Source organism: Lagenorhynchus albirostris, chromosome 20, assembly GCF_949774975.1.
Source record: "Lagenorhynchus albirostris chromosome 20, mLagAlb1.1, whole genome shotgun sequence".
NCBI lineage: Eukaryota > Metazoa > Chordata > Mammalia > Artiodactyla > Delphinidae > Lagenorhynchus > Lagenorhynchus albirostris.
Genome location: NC_083114.1, coordinates 57,916,494 through 57,935,301, shown reverse-complemented (window position 1 = coordinate 57,935,301; position 18,808 = coordinate 57,916,494). Strand labels below are relative to the sequence as shown.

Sequence of the window (18,808 nt, the reverse complement as noted above, 5' to 3'; positions counted from 1 at the left end):
GGTATTATAATTACCCTCAAGGAGTGACACAGAGATAAGCAACAAAATCAAACTAATTTTAGAAGTGAAACTACATCTAAAAAGATGCAGAATCAGGGCTTCCCTGGTGGCGCAGTGGTTGAGAGTCCGCCTGCCGATGCAGGAGACACGGGTTCGTGCCCCGGTCCGGGAAGATCCCACAAGCCGCAGAGCGGCTGGGCCCGTGAGCCATGGCCGCTGAGCCTGCGCATCCGGAGCCTGTGCTCCGCAACGGGAGAGACCACAACAGTGAGAGGCCGCGTACCGCAAAAAAAAAAAAAAAAAAGATGCAGAATCAGTACACGGAAGTTTGGCCCTTTCTTAAATTAAAATATTTATTGTTCTGCCACTCTATTTGGTTACTGTGGAAAAATGGAGCTGCTGTACTGAATTCTCACCTACAGGGCAGTCACATGTAACAATTATACGTTTGAGGCATTGCTCTTACAAATCTATTTTAGGAGATTGTACTGACACTCGTCATTCTTTCCTTTTGAACTACTGTTGGATACTTAGAAGTCTTTATTTTCTCAACCAAAATGTCTATGGGCCTCATTTATAATTTCCAATTAATTACTGATTTATCCTTCCTTGAAAATGAACAGTAAACAAAAACACAAGTAAAATATCTGCTAAAACAGGCACAAAAGTAGATCCTCCTTATTAAATATGACTGAGTCACTGTTATTTTCCATTGAAGAGAAAACAAATGTGTGTAATCAAAAAAAAAAAGAAAAATATCTTTACAGACACAGAAGTTGATCCCAAATCAGTGACAAAAATCAATCGGTACATATCACAAGGATAAATAATTACCATGGTACCTTAGCTAATAACCCTAATAAAACAAAGTAAGGGATTTTTCTCTTTAAGTCAAAAAACTCACCATCCGAAGGTGGGCACAGTCCACAAAGAATATTCATCAATGTACTCTTTCCTGTTCCACTGTGGCCAAGTAACGCAGTAATCTGACCCTCATATATGTCAAAGGATAAATCTAGTTCAGGGAAAAAGGAGAAGTCTCAAATGTGATTCTTATTTCTGTTGAGCCATGTAAGACAATACACAATACTTGAGCAACCTTGAAAGAAGTCAATAAATTTAAAGACAGATTTAAAGTTACCGGCATATTTAATAACATAATATTTAATATTATAACACAATAATAATTCTTTGTTATAGTCAATGGTATGAACAATAAGAAAAATGATACAAAATAAGCTTTTTCTTTTTTTATTACACTAACCGATTTAGAGGGGGCACAAAACATGGCGGGGGGGGATTTCTGTGTACCCGCTTTGGGGAACTTCCAAGGGAATTAAAACAAAAGGACAAACAAAAATTTGTTCCCAAGGGTACTTAGAGGCATGTTAAATCTACTGGCAAAAAACCAGAAATTAACCAATAGCTTGGAAAAGGCTAAGTAAATGCTTTAAAAGTTCAATTTAAACAGGAGTAAAGTAGAATGAATATCACCAGATGGATGTGTCAGTGTCTGAAAGGAGACAGCAGAAAGGGGGCTGAAAACCCAGCTTCAAATAACTGTAACCCCTGATCTGATGAAGGTGATCTCACGCTGACAGCATCCCAAGATCTGCAGGCCAGACGCAGCTTCAACTCCTGCCTGAGTGCCCAGCCTGCCAGCCCCGCCTTACAGATTTCAGACTTTTCAAGCCCCAGTCGTGTGGACCAATTCCTCAAAAATCATCTTCCCCCCTTCCCGCCCGCCCCTCCCCACAGTGCTCTCACACTCTGTGTATATGTGTGTATATATATTCTAACGATTCTGAAGAACCCTGACGGACACATTGCTAAACACGCCACAACTGTCAGGACAGCTCCCCGTGACAAAGAACTATCAGACCCAAAACGTCAATAGTGCCAAGGCTGAGAAACCCTGTGTTAGGACAAAAGGAAAAAAAAAAAAAAAGGAACTAACATGTATACACATGCTAATAATAAAATGAAAAAGGACACAGATTTGTTCAAGGAGTTGACTATTTTTCATCTCGATAGATATTACTTTTTTCTTTTACTACTTTGATGCTAAGTTTTATTATGACCGTTAGTCACATAAATAAATGGAAGTATCCCTAAAGGAAAGAGAGAAAATTGTGGTAAAGAATTTAAATTTCCCACAAGCTACGTACGTTGTTTTTCCATTTGTACTTTAATGCTATGGACTGAACGCTAGGAAAGCTACTTACTTCTCAAAGCCTCCACATTTTCACCTTTCTTTCTGTATGTCTTCTGAATACCACTGATTCTGAAAAACACCATTTTCTACTTTATAAGGATTTAAAGCAATCTATAAGTACGTGTTTCCATGTATAATATTTTTAATCAAAGCTGTCATATTTAACGGGAATAATAATAAAGTATCTTCCTACTAAAACAATAAACCAAGGAAATCTGACAATAATAATAAAAGTATTTGAAAGAAACTACAAGAGAAAAGTATAGTATTCCTCTCCATTTTAAGTGTTATTCAGTTTTCATGATAAGCCAACTTCTAAAAAGAAACTGAAACATTTGACTCAAGCAATTTATAGATTTCTTATTTCACATTGGATTCTCTTCTGTTTGTAATTAATCAATACTTGTTTATCAGTTAAGGGAGATTAAAAACCGAGTGCTATTTCACATCAGCACTTGTCTATAAATGTGAAGTGATTCTCTCCTTCCACTTTGAATGTTTTACATAATTTTTGAAGGAATGAATGGTCTTGTTCACCAGTTTAAATTTTACTCTTAAGAAGGCAGACCGCCAGCCCACTGACTGCATCTTAAATATCTAACTCTCCCTTGCTTTTATACATTTTTCTTAAATTTAAAAAACACAAATTATACTCCAATTTTTCTCGCACTTTTATTTCTTTTCTCGGTCTCATTACTTTTTTAATTTGGTTTTGACTGAACTAGAAGGAACAGTAATGAATTTCCTTCATTCTCAGAAATTAAGTTGATGTGACAAGTTAATTATGTCACAATTTCTAAGGGTCTATGAAATCAACAGAGCACAGTTTAGTGTGGTGTATATCTCAGACAATGTAGCCTGAATAAAAATAGAAAGTTAATGTTTATTCTGTTTTAATCTACATAATGAGGAAACTTTAAAATAGCTTAATTTTATAAATACTAGGTTTTATTACTTTTAAAAATTTCTATTCAAACATAAAATTTCAAACCTAGCAGCAACCTTATTCTAAATGGTCGCAAAGAAAATAAAAACTTGAAAGAGAATTAGCCCTTAATACTGGTTTTTAAAAAAGCATGGAATGTGCACCAAATCTTCAAAGATACCATACTTACATGCATTATGTAAAAGATAGGATTTAAATGTGGCATGTTCCATGAGCAGTTCTTAGACCTAAACTGCCAAAGATTAAATCATACCTTATGGCTTCTTTTCCTATAAATTCTGAAGAAACAGGCTCAACAGTTTCACTAAAACTAATACTCCCACTAACATTGCCCTCCGATAACTCCTTATAATTTCTTCTGCTCTTTGACCAATATGATGGCTTCAAAAAATAAAACGATGATCTCCGTAAACCAAATTCTCCTGAAAAAAAAAAAAAAACAAACCTGAGTTATCCTAACAAATTATTTCTGAAAACTAGTTATTAAATCATAAAGGCAGTCTGTGAAACCTAAGACAACCTAGATCTAACGTTTAGACATAAAAAACTAAATAGATAGTGTGTGAAAAATAAAAGTTTTACTGACAAATAACTCTTGTCCAGAAATAGTTTCAGAGTTGCTGAGAGTCTAGGGAACGTAAATGTAAGCAAAGTACATTTTCTGCCCTACAGAAACTTACATCGTTATGACTACATGTACATACTAAACGGCTAAAACACAACGTACAGCATGAGGCGTGCCACGCACAGTGCTAATAAGAGTTCAGAAGAGGAAAAGTTTACATCTGGATAGCCTGAAGGCTTGAATGAGTATCAGCTTAGTGTTTGAAAACAGACAGTATTCAGAAAAGTTGATATTGTTCATAAAGAAGACTTTTTAGAACTAGGAGAAAAACACAGCCACCAGGACCGACACAGGAGACTTAGCTCTGACTGCCCACACAGCAAGTACGTATTTTCTCCCTTTCTCCCCAAGGAAGCGACCCTTCCCGTCCTTTCTAACGTCCACCCCTCCTCTAGACGAGCGCATGTTTCAAAGGGCTCTGATCCCAACTACAGAGAGATGCCCGTGGACCTAATGAGCCCCTGGCAGGCTCTGGTGGCTGCTACCACTGCAGCGACAAGCAGGTGCCAACCAGACAGGAGCGAAGGGTTTACTGGGGGAAAGGCAACCTCTCCCTCTCCCTCTGGACTGGAACAAAGAAGCACAACCCCGTGCAGCCAGGAGGAGAGCAAACCTGCCAGATTGAGACCAAGAGGCAAGAACATGGAGAAGGTGGGTCCCTGATGACACAGCTGAGCAAGTCCAACTGACCTGGGGTCCATCCTATCTTTGGACTTTAAAGAAAACGCTTGATTTCCTTCTTGTTTAAGACAACTAAAGAGGTTCTCTGTTATGGGTAGCTAAAAATAATGTAACGGATACACTGCAGGTGTGTTTAAATAGATAAATAGGACCGTGTGGATGGATGCAAAATACAATACAGAGGGGCACGGGGGCTAAGAAGTGACTAAACACATAAAAGCAGTGTGGAGGAAATTAACATATAACAAGTTTCTACTTGCTTCTCCAGGCTGTGCCCACCCTGCAAGGTGTCTGAGCAGGAGGTTAGCTTGATTAGAGGGAACGGTGAGGTTCTTAGACAGACGTGAGGTAGGCAGTTAGATGGGCGCTGCCACGGCGGTCTAGACTAGCAGAGCCCACCATGCCTTCCTGCAACTACAGAAACGTCCTCATCTGAGCTCTGCAGTGTGGTGACTAACAGCCAGGCGCGGCAACCGAGCACCTGGCCCGTGGCCTGCGCTACCCGAGAAGGAACTGTTAGCTTGTTTGATTCGAAGGAACTCAAGCTTTGACAGCCTCCCCGTCCTTCCTACACGACTGCAGGTCCGGCACACAGACGAAAGGAAAGAGGAACTCGGGGGGAAAAGGAAAGGGGGTGTTGGATACTTGGTAACGTTTTGAATCCGCACAAGTCTGCTCTCGGTGCAGGATGAGGGATGTGGGGAGTGGGAGGGGTCACCAGGTTGCTCGTGGTGTCGGAGCTTATCGGGTGAAATAACAAAACACTGTAGCCGAAACGATGGACGTGGGGAAGGACTGAGTTAAGGAGCTCAATTAGGGACTGAAGGTTTTCAAAACAAACTGATCTCTTTTCATCCACAATCTCCTTATACATTCACTAGCAGTTAATGAATAAGGGACGAAATATACTTATTTAAAATTAAATTAAAAGCTGTAACAGTGAATACGACTTAGAAGAAAAATTTTTTAATTAAGTTAACCTTATGTGGGCAAAGAAACCTAAATATCTTTGCCGTAAAATCCAATAACTACCTGCGTACCTGGAATGACTTGATCAAGATAGACAGCCAGAAGGACATAGAATATGCTGTTAAGGGCCAGCATGATAATAGTAATAATCAGAGGATACGGCCCTTCAGTCAAATTAGAAAATAGAGCACCTTCATTAAAATCTTCTAAATGCATGACCTGAAAAACAGAAACACCAACTTTATTATATAAAAATGATAACATATTTTATCATTTTATAAAATAGCTAACACTATTTAGAGCTTCTCATAATATCCGGAGTCAGTAAACTGGGCCTCTGAACAGATTAAACAGTCTCCACCAAACTGGTAACATGAGTTTATAAAGAAAACAATAAACTTGACCAAACCGTGAGCTAACTACAGCAACCCCTTCCAACCATGTTTTCAATGCTGTGCTTCTAAAACCAGTATACATCTATTTTTGGGGCATGTGCAATAATTCTAATGCTATGATTATCAAATGAAATAAAAACTGATGCAAACAAAAGGGTTATGGTCCACAGAGAAGTCAGACAAATTAAGTATTAGAGGATAAACTTATGGTCAGCACCTTTCAACACTGAAAAGGGAGAAGGTACTATAATTAATTAACACAGCTATTAAATTATTCATAGTAGATACAGGTGATAGAGCAGAAGGAAAGCAATAGAGACTGAGGCCTCGTTTAGGTCTCAGCCCTGCCATTAAGTAAATAAACTTTAATTATGCTGTTCTGGACTTCAGTCTCCTCATCTGTGAAATGAAGGTGAATTAAATGACATTCAAAGTCCCTCCCACTCAACAAAAACCTATGAATCTATAATTCTCCCTTCCTAAGGGGACTCAGTGGACTCTCAAAACATGTAATAACAGCTCTTAGGTCTCAAATAATTAAAATTCGTTTAACTCAATATTCATAAACAAGCAAAGTCTCACAAATAAGAAGTCTATCCAGCCAACATGAATAATCTCTTGTATTAAGTAATTACATTTTTTCTTTACACATTAACCAAATTTGTGTTCTAATACATAAAGCAGTTTCTTATAAGAATTTTCCCCTTAGAACCTGAGTGCCCCGTAAAGACAAATAAAAATCAAATTTATAAATCTAAATACTATTTAGGTAAAGATAATCTCATGAATGTTGGACCTATAAAATCCACAAGGTACTACTTTCACTACTACAGTCAGGAAAAATTTGTTCTGCTTCACACACAATTTTCTCCCAGGTGCACGTTGAGATAAATTTACAACAGGGAGCAATAAATCCAGGCCACAGAGCAATCTAGATTGCCTGACTCATAAACCCATGACTTCTAACAAACCGAGTTACTGCAGTGAAACAGATTATTGAGATACACTAAAGTGAAAAGTGGAGAACTTATTATAAACAGGTCATATAAATAAAAAACTTTAAAAATGGAGAAAATATAAATGAAACCAATATAAAAGGTACTCCAATATTCAAATATCATTCCTTTTTCATGTTGAAAATTTTAAATAATTTTTTTTGCAAACTAAGGGCAGTATGCATGGTAGTATAATATGCTGCATGGAAGTGGAGAGAAAAGAAAATATTTAGTGAAAGCAAGATATGTATATTACCTACCTGTGCAATACCAATCAAGAAAGTACACTGACAGAAGGGACTTAGAAGCCACACTAAAGATTTGGGAAAACTTTCCACGAGGACTATCAAAAGGCCAACAAATCCAAGAGCCACAGTGACTAAAAATTCAACTATTCCCACATGTTTTGATTTTTTAAAAAGAGGCGTCAGCATTAAAGCAAAAAATACCTGTAAGATATAAATATTAAGGTTAAAGCATTGTTCATATACACTGGTATGAAAACAAAATTAAATTTTCCTTGTGAAAGAACAAGTTATTTTCATTAGAAAATACATTCATTAAAATACAATTAATTTCTAAAGGCCATGGTGAGATATTTAATTTTCATACAAATAGTGCTCTACATTAAAAATTTAAACCGACAAATATTAAAAACTGCAGTATATCTATGTAATAGGCAAACATGATCATCTCAGCACTGTAGAAACCATAAACCACCGTGTGTTTCTGCAGTTAGATACGGACAAATATGAACAAAACAGTATGTCAACAAGCTTTTACACAGAGCCCATCTTTTCAACTTCACGTGTTGACAAGAAACAGAGCCAGTTAAAAACCAGACAATTATATAGAGGAGCATATCAGTTATTTGTAAATTATCATGTTAAACAGCAGGAATGGGACTTCCCTGGTGGCGCAATGGTTAGGAGTCCCCCTGCCAATGCAAGGGACACGGGGTTGAGCCCTGGTCCGGGAAGATCCCACATGCCGCGGAGCAGCTAAGCCCATGCGCCACAACTACTGAGCCTACGCTCCAGAGCCCACATACCACAGCTACTGAGGCCCGCGCACCTAGGGCCCGTGCTCCGCAACAAGAGAAGCCACCGCAATGAGAAGCCCGTGCACTGCAATGAAGAGTAGCCCCCGCTCACCACAACTAGAGAAAGCCCGTGTGCAGCAATGAAGACCCAACGCAGCCAAAAATAAATAAATAAATAAATGTTAAAAAAAAAAAGAGCAGGGGTGATAGTCAAAATATTTAACAACGGATACAGCATGGGCACATAAGCCAATCAGGATGGAAACTGGGACCACTTAAAACAAAAGCTTGTCATGGACATCCAACATTTAACCAAACTACCCAATGGAAATCAACACTGTCAAAGAGCTACATTTACAAAGATATATCTTTACACGACATCATCCTGTAACATAAATTAACTTGAAACAGTCAGGATCTCATAAAAACAAAGGAATAAAATGTCTAGTACCAGACAATCTTAATGGTGTATAATAAGCACAATTAAATGAAGATAGTGAAAGACAGACACAGAGGAACTGTATGTGGAATACATCATATGAAAACAAGTTAAATTGAAACTTGAGAATATCCTGTAACTTTTCTAAAAATATGGAGGCACAATGATACAACTCATGTATCAGTAGCCTAGTAACAATCTTGTCTTTCATGGGAAATCGACTGTAAGTAAACCAAACAGTAAGACTTTATTAATCAAATATTTTGACAGTTCTTTATTCCCATTTCAAATGAAAGTACTTACAGATGATAAGCCATACAGGAAAAAAAGTAGAAATATCACAAAGCAGCTACTTTGAGGAAATAAAGAAGAAGCTGTTGCAATGACTGCCATGAGAAGGGACATGAGAAAAATCAAACTTGTATACAGAAGGACCCAGGAGAGCCTGCAATGGGAACACAGATACATTTATGGCTAAAGATATAGGCTTTAACAATTAAAAAAAAAACAAACATTTTAAACAAAACTTCAGCTTTATTTTAGCCATTTTATTCTTAAAATTAAGCCAATCTCTTCATTTCTTTGTATGCTCATCTATTGAAAATTAAAGCTCTCCTATGTAATTAAAAATACAGCAGCATTGGTTAAGTTGTCAGTAAAAGTATCATCTGACACAGAGATAAAATGGTGACTATCTTTCCAAGAGTCAAAAAAAAAACTGTACAGATTTATAGCAATTCATGATTAATTTAAATCTAAAACCCTCAAAAGTTCAACAATGCACAATACTTCTGATTTTCTTAAAATACGAAAGAGTTTAATGACTGACCATTTTCTTTATGGTACATGCAACAAACTGATGGCTTTTGGTACTTTAGACAGTAGAGGTTACCTTGCTAATCGACAACATAATTACTACAGGAACACAATGTGAGATCAGGAAGATCAACAATGGATTCACTACAGGACTCAACATTTCTCCTCAAAATCAGAGCTCAGTGAAATCACCACAGTATTTAGTTTCATTTTATTTTCATTTTTCAAGTTAGCAGATAATTTAATGTATGCTATCATAAAATCACCAAAATAGGGCTAAAAGATCTGAACTACCAAAACTAAAACCATTATTTTACAGAGGCAAAACTGAGACACTGAGAAACTGATTTGCCTACATTCTTCCAGCTACTGTTTCCTCACAGAATACTTTAATAACCAATGCATCTCAAAAACCAATCACTAGTAAAACGACAGGAGAAAAAACTGCGCAAAGATGCTATGTCATACAGAATGACCCCATTACATAAAGTGTTTTAATTAACTGTTGCATTGAGCTAAATGGAATAAAATGGTCTACAATAATAACTCACATACAACAGTATTAACTTTCCCCCCCAAAAAAGAGGTCAAAATAATGTTGTTATTACATAGTGGAAAAAGTACGAAAAATACACCTAGAATTATTTATAAAAATGCATGCCTCTATAAAATTATCATTGTATAAAAAAGCTAATGTGCTCATTTGTGAACTTGTTTCTCTAGAAATTACCTGCATATTATAATCTTAAAAAGTTCACAAAAATAACTTTCTCCAGGGGAAAGAAAGCCCATATACTACATACACAAACTTCTGTCGTTTTGATTACATTTTAATAACATGTATATGCTATGATACCTGAGGAGGACTGTAACAGGCAATTCATTTCTAACTTCCCCAAGTCTCCTATTTCCTATACACTGAAATATACACTGAAATACATGGAGCACGCCTCATCAACTCAAACAAAATATGAAATAAAATTTAAATATATAATATCCACATGAGCTTTCCAAAGCTCACCTCCCTTATGTTAAAACAAGCCAACCAATTGCTGAAGCATTTTGATTGGTCTCAAAAAACTCCAAGACAAAGGCAATAACTGTGAGAAAACAGCATCAGCACCTCATCAAGTCAGGTGAACAACAAAATTACAATTCTGAAGATTTGTATACTTATACGATTATTAATCACACTGAATAACAAAGTTTTAATAACATACCAAAAGGCAGTGTCATGCAGTCCCATTATCTTTAAAAACTCTTTTAACTTCTTCTCTTTTTCTGCTACGATATGAATTGCCAAAAAGTATCCGAAAGGTGAAAATGCTATAACTAGGTATATTAAAATTACTCCTCGGGGAAAGGTATCTATTTCCACAACAGCAGTTTCTCCCATAAGGACAGCCTTAGTTGGCTCCAGCTTCTTCCAAAAAGAAACATTGGTCTTCAGCTGTAATTAGAAAATGTAAATACATTCAATTAATTTAGTTCTGATAGTAGCCCCTAAAATAATGTGACAGTTATACCCCCAAATTTAATCAATAACCTCGTACAAACACCATCCTCAAAAAGCTACACACCAGAAATAAAGTGATTGACCCCTGCATCATGATACCTATAGAAAACTGCTTTTACTCATTCTGGAGGCATGTCATAAAGTTTAAAGTCTGAAGTTCGGAAGTATATAAATTTTTATTAAATAATTTGTCAAAGAAAATAAAACTGCACATTATCATCTTTAGCTGACAATTATATGCATCTTAATAAAAACATGCATTTATAAAACTGAGGAATTAAGGAATGATCACTAGTACGATGAAAGAATGACTCTTTTTAAAATGTTCTTTTAGATAGTAAGTCCTTCTAGTGTTTTAAAATCTATATATGCAGCACGCATATAGACAGAACAATAAAACTAGTTATGCCATCTGATACACTTCTACTTAACATTCAAATGAATGGCTAAAATGAGATCTGCTCCACCTGTTCATCTAGTATGGTCTGGGTTGTGGACAGCTAAGGTCTTTAGCCAAAACACAAATAAGTACTTTTAACACTGTCAATGTGATATGCCCTATATTTCACTGTCATTACCTTAATCTTCTGTGTTACTGAATACTGTATCTACAGTACATTTATACCATGTTGTGAGAGTTTATAAGATAATTCTATATACATCATCTCATATGGTTCTAACAACAACGCAGTCAAGTAAAGCATTATTTTTGTAGTCATTTTACTACATAGCAGTCTAACAACTAACAGAGACAGGTCTCCTGTTCAAGGTCTCCTGTTCATTTCTGCTAAAATGTGAAACACTGGATCAGGCCTAAGCATGTCTTTAGAACGTAAATGCAACAACATTTATACACAATCTTAGTAGCAGTACAGTATTAAAATACAGAACTGGGAGCCCAAAAGCGATAGTCTGAATTAGCTTTGCCACTAATTAACTGAGTTTTGGAAAGTCACTTATAACCTTCCTGTGCTTCAGGTGCACATATAAAATGCAGACAATAACAGCACCCTTTAACATAGGGGTGTTAAAGATTAAATGGGTTGATCTTAGTACATAACTTTTTAGAAATAATGTTTGGCAAACAAGTGATAAATGTTTGTTAAATAAGAAATAAAATCTACCACTGTGATTAAGATAAAGATACTCACTTTCTTTAAACTAAGTCATTCTTATTCAAGGGAAAAGGTCTGCAAATGTAGACCTTTCATAAATATTATCTACAGTCAACACAGATATGATAATACTGGTATACAGAATGCTGAATCACATGCTTAGAAACCATCAAGTAAGGTGGGTTTCAAAAAAATTAAGTCAGAGAGTATGACTTCTCCCTTATCTCTTTCCATAAAGGAGTTGTATTAAGTTATGTATTTTGTACATTTGACAGCAGTCAAATGAAATCCTGTGGTAAAGACTTCGGGGATGATTGGTAAAACACAGTTTGACTCTATTTTCTTCCTTTTTCATATTTACCTGTATAATGGCAGTATCTATCGAGGCCTGTAAAACTGTGAACCCTGAGGACCAGTACTGAACAGCCTCACATGATTTTGAACAGCCAGCTACGGAGAAAAAAAGGTGAGACGTAAGATTCTGCAATATACAAGTGTTTTCTTTAAAGGCAGCACACATGGGGTTACCAAAGTAATATAATTAATCAATCTCTACAGGACCAAAGAAAATAAGCAATGGCCCTCCAAAGGCAAACAAAATCTATCACGTTCCTTATTGTTTACTTCAAAGTTTTGAAATTGAAGAGTTACATGTGTTAGGATACTGAATCGTAAATGAATACAAATGGAAAGAAAGAAATTAACGGTAAACACAGTTATTTAAAATAAATCAGTTTTGTGTTTTAAGGCAAGCCATTCTACAATGACTTATCAGCTTTAAAGATCTTCCAGATGCAATGGCAAGTTCAGGTGAACAGCACAGAAAAAAAGAAAAATTCTGTAAGGGCTTTGCGGAATCAAGTCACAAACACAGTACTTAACAGTGACTTTAATATTAGTCAAGAAATGTTTGTGGTTGATAATTATCTTTTCAGAGGTTTAGGCATTGAAGGCTGTTTTCCATGTTTCCAACATAAAACTAATAAGGTTTATTGGTGGAAGACCCTGAGATTTTAAAGGTACGCGCCATACCACATATGAAAACAATTACATGGAGAAAAGAACAGACTTAGAATGTCATACAATTCAAGATAAAATTCTGTTTTGTTACTGTAAACAATATAAATGTATTAAAATTAAGGTGGATGTTACATAAATTATACTTCATATTATGTATATAGATGTAGACAGATAAATACACATATATTTTTATGCTACAGCTGACAGTCTTCTTACCTGAATAACTATTATTTAAAATGCCAATGGTGGACACCATCAAATTTTGCATATGAACTATAGGAGCAGCAAAAATGGGAATTTAATTCATTTTCATTGATTTTTTAGGGCCATTTACCTCTTGAATCCATATAAACAGAAGACACTGGAATCATATCAGGAAAAAAACGGAGTTCATAGGACATGAAGTCTTTGAAAACCACACCTACAAAGTTGCTGGGCTTAGAAAGACTGGATGCTAGCAATTCTTTTTCACTTGTATATTCTTCGGTAATTATGACTATAAAATATTATAACAATTTAGTTAGCTCACAAATTTGAATAGTTTATTGTAATACAATACACCAAGTTTAACATTGTATTTGATGAATGTAATATTTCATAAGCACTTGTCTGATGCTCTAACTTCTTAGAAAATGAATACAGCTCTTCTAAAAAGAAACTAAAAAATGAATATTAAAATAGTGCAATTTTACAGACACTATTTCTTAGCTGTCATTTGATGACATAAATTATGTATGTGTCATGTAACACATAAGTTATTAACGTAATAAAATAGATCATATGCTTTATATGCAATATATGTAGTCCACTTATCTACGTCAAAGTAAAACCATACAAACGACTCCTTGATAAATGAGTGGATATTTGATTTTCAAATATTCCTTCTTACGAAGAAAATTCCGTAATCCTTCCTCAGAAACTAAATGTGTATGTTAGTAACTATGAGACACTCGTCTTTGAATAAAAATTGCCATTTAAACCCAATACTGCTTGTTCCTTTCCTAGAAGATACATGAAAAAATACTGTATCATCATTAAGCTCTTTTCATACCATAATCTTAATTTTTCAACATTTTCTTGAAGTCTTATTTACAATCAAGCAGTCTTCACTACAAGAGGCTCAGAACATGTCATGAAATGGGAAAAAACACGTAGGATCAGTACTTAACTTTACTACTTATTAGCTGTGTGAGAACAGGTAAGCAATTTAGTTCCCTGAACTTTAGTATCCTCACCCACGATACCTAGCTGATCACAAGGGGTTGTTAATATCGAATGTAGTTACAGACATGAAAATGCTTTGTAAATTATAAAGTATTACTTAAATGTTAATTCTCATGATTTTCCAGACCTTGAAGGTGTACATGGAACTCCAGGATTGATCTGAAGAAAGAGGGTGTTAATTCAACATCCTACCAGTTAAGTTACCATGTATGTATGTACAGTCTCACGTTCAGAGTTCTGCCATTAAAAAGACAGAACTTAAAAAAAAAAATCTACATACATTTCTACTATTCTGGCATCTAAGTTAATACACACTGACTTGGATTTCTTTAGCATATATACTTTTGTCCTACTCAGAATTACCAATGAATTTCATTCTCAACATTTCTGATGAGTTCTTCTTAGCTGACATGCTAAATTCTTATGGCTATCATGCTGCTTATGCTTAATATGATAAACCAACAAATGTATTCTATACTAGTAAGATGAAAATATTAAACAGTAATACACCAGAAAGAAACCACTGGGGAGAAAGCTATTTGCCTCGTGGTTGTATCAACATCTTCTGTTTAGTGCCACATTATCCAATAATGCGTGACACACACTAAAGTCAATTACAACTAACAATCCTATATGATGGAAGATAACAGGTTATTTTCTTATTTTCTACAATTCAGCATTTCATTAAATCAATCATCCTGGCATCAGCATTACTGTCTTTATGTATTCCTAGTTTCTTAATAGTTACGTGAGTCAGAATCAAAATGAAGTATTCCTTCAAATCTTTTATACTATACAAATATGCTATTTTATAAATGGTCTATGAATTAAATATAAAATATTAAAACATAAAATATGCTTCCTATTACCAAGACTATAAATTAAAGTTTCACAAGAATCATAAGGCAGCAGAATTACATGATGTTAGTATTTCTATAACACTATGTTTTGGTGAAAGGACATATATCTAAATGTTAAGAATGGTATTTACTCAATAAAGCAAATGGCAAAATACTGAAGAGGCTTTCTGCAAGAGACAGAATACACATGTAAACTCACAATACCGTTAGGAAGGTGATCGGTAGAAACCTTGTGCATGATGTCTCTTGTAATATTAGTCACTGGTGTAAATCCAAGAACTAGGTTAGAGAGGACAGATTTGTCCATGGGGTTAAGTTCCATGTCAGGCACCTCTTCATAGATCTTATTTGGATGCATCATGCTTATTAATACTAACCAAAATAAAAAAAATAGTGGAAAAAGAATTTCCTATAACAAAGGAAACAAACAAAATGATTACAAAGTATAACAATGGCAGCAAAAATCATCAAGATTTCTATGAATATAACTAATACTAACAAAAAACATGAGGAACTTGGGTCTCCTCCCTTAAGTACAAAAAATAAAAGCAATTCCATCCTAAAAGAAATACTGTGCTGAACCTAACCCAACAGCATATGAATTTTTCCTTTACATTCAATTTTACCAAAATATTTTAAAATTCAAGTCACCATAATACATTTAAATGACATAAAAGCTAACATTTAAACATCTTAGATTACTAATATAAACTATAATAATAAATTTACTCATACATGACTTTATTCAAAGTAACTTACCAAACATCTGTAATAGGGATCACCATAAAAATGTCTTTATTCAAGTCTGAATTAAAACTCATGCTTTAATTACAGCTAAGTTTCTACTACTAAAACTATACTCAATTATATTCAGTAGTCAACTTTAACAGGGGTGAACTCATTATTGTTTCATCTTGCTGTTTAATTGTTCTGCTGGCTTCAGGAGAAGATCAGCAATACCATTCCATCCTTTAAAATCACTAGTAACTGGTTGGCCAGAGTTCTTACTTTCTTTCACCTTTTAAAGTAATGTATGCTAAATAAATAAATAATAAAGTAATGTATGCTTGTGGGAACAAATATGTGACATAATTTTAGTAATTATGAGCAATTCAATCCAGAGTCCAAAAGATGGCCGGCGATAAGGAATAAACTATGGAATAATGTTCCATGAAGTTATCTGCAGAATCTATTTTTCATTCCATGAAACGGGAAATGCATGCCTCAAGGTTCAAAATCAAGCACTGATATTAGAAATTAACTAAATTTAGACATCATTATTAAAATTTTTGACATTCAGAAAACATGGGATAATTTAGGTATTTTTCTGAGGCCAACACAACAAGTTTTTACAAGCAAATTAAAGGGACCTAAGAATATAAAATTATAATAAAAATGTATCCAGCAAAACAAATCATCTTTTAAAGATGGAACATACTAATGCAAAATAAACTGCAATAAGACATAATGGTCACTTAACTTACCTGAACGCTACTTTTTTTAGTCCTGCATTTAATGAGGTAACTCTTCAGTAGGAGTGTTCTGGTCTGTCTCCAAACTCCAACTTCCCGAATTGCGGTAGCCATGTTTTCTGGATTAGTTTACTAAAGAAAGGAGATTGGAAAAAAAGAAATTGGAACCACACAGTCAAGTATATGCCATTTCTAATGTCAAAGACAGACAGATGTTTCAGCCTCAGGCTAGACAGTTAAGCATACTCCACACTGTCTCTCCTACCCGGACAGAATGCACGGAACGGCAATGTGAAGATCCTGAAAAGTAAATAGTAGCATGTGAAACAAGGGGGAACCGGAATTCCACTTTTTCTCTTCCAGTGTCCTCTAAACTGAACGCACTGCAAGTGGGCACTGGGACACAGAGAAAGCTCCGGAGGAAGCTCTCTAGTTCTGGCTCGGTAGGAAACGGAAGTCTTCTGCTCACGGAGAACGGGGAAACACCCAGTCTTTTATTCTTTTCTACATTCTCCTGTGCCCTTGTCCCCAAGCAACCCCGTTTACAGCAGTGTCAGACTGCAGTGATGAAAGCTGAGTCCAGCTAAACTCTCTCGTCTGAGTGGAGCTTCTTCCACAAGGGTCGGGAGACAAAGCCCGCCGCTTTCTGCTCTGCCGCCTTCCAGACACAGGGCCCTGAATGCGGCACATGCAGTCGCCGAAGTGCGTGGCCCAGTGGGGCAGGAAAACCCTAGCTTGGCGGCTGGAAGATGGAAAAGAGAAGCCACAGGGAATCAAAAAGTAGCAGGGAGAGCAAATGAAAAGAGGAGTTCAGGGAAGCAACGCAATGAAGTTGTTCATTAGCTCCTGGACTAACACACCCAATCTGGGTAAACATGCATCTTATCCTACTCTGTGCACCAAACACTTGAGGAACTGAATTCACAGACAGACCCACCGCTCAGATCCGGATGGGTCACTGGGCGGCACACACGGACAGATTCAAACTGCACTGCAAAGGCTTCTGAAAACTAAACCGAAATTAGAACCACAGTTGAGAGAACGTGGGCAGAAACTGAAGACCTGAACCTAACCAGGTGGACAGCACGCTAAAAGAAGACATCAATGCTCTCTACGGGATGAAAACAAAACCCGCAGTCGCACACAACCCAAAATGACTCCGGTAATGAAGCATGTGAAAAATGTCACTCTACCCACAGGTGCCACTGCCAAGGTGACACAGATTTTGAAATTATCTGATGAAGACTTTAAGGCAGCTACTTAAAAAGTGCTCCAGCAAACAGTGGCAAGAAAACAGTCATTCCTGAAAACAATGAAAGTGTCAGCAAAGAAACAAGATATCAAGCAGCACCAAGTAGTCATTCTAGAACAGAAAAACACAGCAACAAATACACAAGATCCACAGAATGGGCTCAAAAGCAGAATGGAGACAACAGAAAAACAGTCAGTCAACTTGATAGATCAAGAGAAGCTACTCAATCTGAACAAAAGAGAGAAAAGAGGTTTTGTTGTTGTTGTTTTAACAATTAGCAGTACCTCAGAGAACTGTGAGACAGTAACAAACGGTCTAACATTCAAACGATCAGAGACCCAGAAAGAGAGAAGTGTGTTAATGCTGCAAAACGTATTTACAGAATTACTGGCTGAAAACTTCCCAGATTTGGCCAGAGATGAAACACCTAAGAGTTTCAAGACGCTTGATGAAACCGAAACAGGATAAATCGAAGGAAATCCACATTCAAACACATTGTGATTAAACTGATAAAAATGAAAGACAGTGAAAAATCTTGAAAGCAGCCAGAGAATAACCACTGCATCACCTACAGGAATACTGCTTTGAACGAGAGCAAATTTCTCATAAGAAACTCCGTGGCTAAACTGGGTACTCATCTGGCGGGACTGCAAAGGGGTTTAGCTGCTGAGGAAAAGTTTGGCAGCTCTCCAAAAGTTAAACAGAATTCCTACATGATCCCACTACTCCATGGGGACTCAAACAAGTGCACGTTCACGCAGGGTCATAACTGTTAAACAGAGTTCCTACGTGATCCCACTATTCCATGGGGACTCAAACAAGTGCACGTTCACGCAGGGTCATAACTGCCAAGACGCAGAAACAGCCCAAATGTCTACCAACAGACGAAGGGAAAAACAAACTGTGGTGTATACACGCAATGATTTACTATTTACCATAAAGAGGAATGCAGTACTGATACATGCTACAATGTGGATGAACCGCAAAACATTACGTTAAGTGAAAGAAGCCAGACACAAAAGGTCAAATCGGATTCCATTTATGTGAAATTTCCAGAATACATAAATCCACAGAAATGGAACGCAGACTGGTAGTTGCCAGAGGAGAAGGGGAGAAAGTGCTTAATGAGTACAGGGTTTCACTTTGGAGTGACGGAAACAAATTTCACCTCAGTATACTTTTTGAGCTGTATGACCTAAATCACTGCATCACAGGCCCAGTAGCCC

General features: G+C 36.3%; 1 protein-coding gene across 1 annotated transcript in view; it reads right to left on the bottom strand.

Annotated features, from left to right (window-relative positions):
* The window catches only part of ABCA5 (ATP binding cassette subfamily A member 5), a 62,486-nt gene that overhangs the window by 34,814 nt on the left and 8,864 nt on the right, over positions 1-18,808 (bottom strand). Inside the window, exons 2-12 of the mRNA XM_060133519.1 lie at positions 16,343-16,462; positions 15,063-15,267; positions 13,109-13,270; positions 12,116-12,204; positions 10,344-10,573; positions 8,611-8,752; positions 7,087-7,275; positions 5,508-5,655; positions 3,415-3,583; positions 2,226-2,284; positions 905-1,015 (exon numbers count right to left, since the gene is read on the bottom strand). Of these exons, the coding sequence (XP_059989502.1) occupies positions 905-1,015; positions 2,226-2,284; positions 3,415-3,583; positions 5,508-5,655; positions 7,087-7,275; positions 8,611-8,752; positions 10,344-10,573; positions 12,116-12,204; positions 13,109-13,270; positions 15,063-15,267; positions 16,343-16,444 (1,606 nt within the window). The 5' untranslated portion in view covers positions 16,445-16,462. The remainder of the gene's footprint in view (positions 1-904; positions 1,016-2,225; positions 2,285-3,414; positions 3,584-5,507; positions 5,656-7,086; positions 7,276-8,610; positions 8,753-10,343; positions 10,574-12,115; positions 12,205-13,108; positions 13,271-15,062; positions 15,268-16,342; positions 16,463-18,808) is intronic.